The sequence below is a fragment of the Rhinopithecus bieti genome, unplaced genomic scaffold (assembly GCF_001698545.2).
Source record: "Rhinopithecus bieti isolate Rb0 unplaced genomic scaffold, ASM169854v2 scaffold_40561, whole genome shotgun sequence".
Taxonomy (NCBI): domain Eukaryota; kingdom Metazoa; phylum Chordata; class Mammalia; order Primates; family Cercopithecidae; genus Rhinopithecus; species Rhinopithecus bieti.
The window spans coordinates 1-1,801 of record NW_016892551.1 but is presented as its reverse complement, the minus strand read 5'-3'; the positions used below and the strand labels follow the sequence as shown (position 1 = coordinate 1,801).

At 58.0% G+C, this 1,801-nt stretch overlaps 1 protein-coding gene across 1 annotated transcript; it reads right to left on the bottom strand.

Annotated features, from left to right (window-relative positions):
• Window positions 1–1,058: 1,058 nt before the first annotated feature.
• LOC108525927 (probable G-protein coupled receptor 146) lies at window positions 1,059–1,798 on the bottom strand (the record flags this gene model as incomplete). Its single annotated transcript, XM_017866690.1, has 1 exon — window positions 1,059–1,798. A coding segment is annotated over one exon (654 nt), but the record flags the coding sequence as incomplete, so codon positions are not given.
• Between the last annotated feature and the right edge of the window lie 3 nt (window positions 1,799–1,801).

Below are 1,801 nucleotides of genomic sequence, written 5' to 3'. Positions count from 1 at the left end.
AGACCCGCCTCACTAAGATCCGCCTCACCACGGACCCGCCTCACTAAGATCCGCCTCACCACGGACCTGCCTCACTACAGATCCGCCTCACTACGGACCCGCCTCACTAAGACCTGCCTCACGTGGACCCGCCTCACTACGGATCCGCCTCACTAAGACCTGCCCCACTACGGATGGACCCACCTCACTAAGACCCGCCTCACTATGGATGGACCCGTCTCACTACAGACCCGTGGGCCCAAGTGGAACAGGCCGGTCCGGGCCCCACCTGAGGCTGCCAGGGCCAAGGAGATGCGGATGCTGGTCCCAGGTGCCTTGGGAGCTGGCCTCAGGTTCCACCCTGGCCCTCTCGCCAGACCCCATGTGACACAGCCTCCAGCCTTCTGTCCCCTGGGGGGGCCCTTCAGCTCTGGTATTCAGTCAGAAATCCTAACACACCTTCCTTTCTTTTGTTTATTTATATTCTTTAGTTTTGTGCACACTTTGAGGAGTTGATTTAGAACAGGTTCATACTGAAAAAAGCCGCAGCTGATGTTATCTCTGGGGCTGGGGAGGGTGTCAGGGACATTTGGTGGCTGAGAGCGCGTCACTGCTACTAAGTAACTCCGTTTAACACCAGCCGTGTCTCCGTGTCTCAGGCACTTCTGTGAAATGTTCTCAGAACCCTATGGTGACTGCGGCACACCCAGCAGGCCCGGCCAGCAGCCGCCGCCCTCTGCCAGGGCCCAGCCACCCCGGCTGTTGCCATTCTTTCATAGGGTTTCCTTCATTTTAATACTTGTCATTTTCTAGAAAACATCTGTTTTATAAAACAAACGAGGGGAATCAAGTATTTTAACCACAAAGTATATATACTGGCTCTAGGCGTCCATCACTTCATTGACAAACTGAATGCTGAGGAAGCCGAAGGCAAGGAGGCTTTTGCGGATGTGGACCTTGAGCTGTGTGTTCGGGAGATGCACAGGCCTCGGGGAAGCTCATGCCAGATCCAGCCACTGGGACCATGGCCTTGGCCCAAGAGTGGCATTTGTGGGAAAAGAAAACTTCAAGAAAACACCCCTCCTACTTCTCTTCCAGCAGCTCGTCTCCTTCTGGAAGGACGCGGAGGCATCCAGGGTAACTAAGTGCTCTGTGTCCACCACAGTCACGTCTCTCTGGGAAGGCTGGGCCGCCTACGCCAGCACCTGCTGCACCCCATGTGGTCTGGGGAGCAGTGCCGGTCCCCACAGGGCAGCTTCTTCATCAGCCGCCGGAGCTTGCCAGGGAAGCTCTGGTTCATGTAGCGGTAGAGAAGCGGTGTCACGAAGCTGCTGGAGAAGGCTAGGAGTTTAGACAAATCCTTCGCAAAGTGCAGCAGCCCCAGGTAGTGTGCGTCCACGGGCTGTCCTCGCGAGACGAGGACCGTGTGCCCCAGCAGGACCAGATAGTGTGGCGTCCAGAGCCCAAACTGCGTGCACACGGTGGCCACCAGCAGCCTGTGTGCCGAGGGCTCCAGCCGGCCTGTATCCCGGTCCAGGGGTGTGTCCTCCCTGCGGACGCGGGAGAGTAGCACCAGTGCGTAGAGGGCAGCCAGTGCAGGCACCACATAACCGATGAACACCAGCGTGGCGTTGGCGGCTTCTGCGTTCTGCATCTTGGCGCACTCCAGCGCATGGGTGGACACGTGGCTGCAGATGTAGAAAAGCAGCGAGGAAAAGCTGGTCAGCAGCGCACCGCCCCACACGAAGCCGCACACGTGCCGCGTGTTGTACACGCTGGCCATGTAGGTCCGCGGCAGTGCACGCTCAATGTAGTGGTCGAG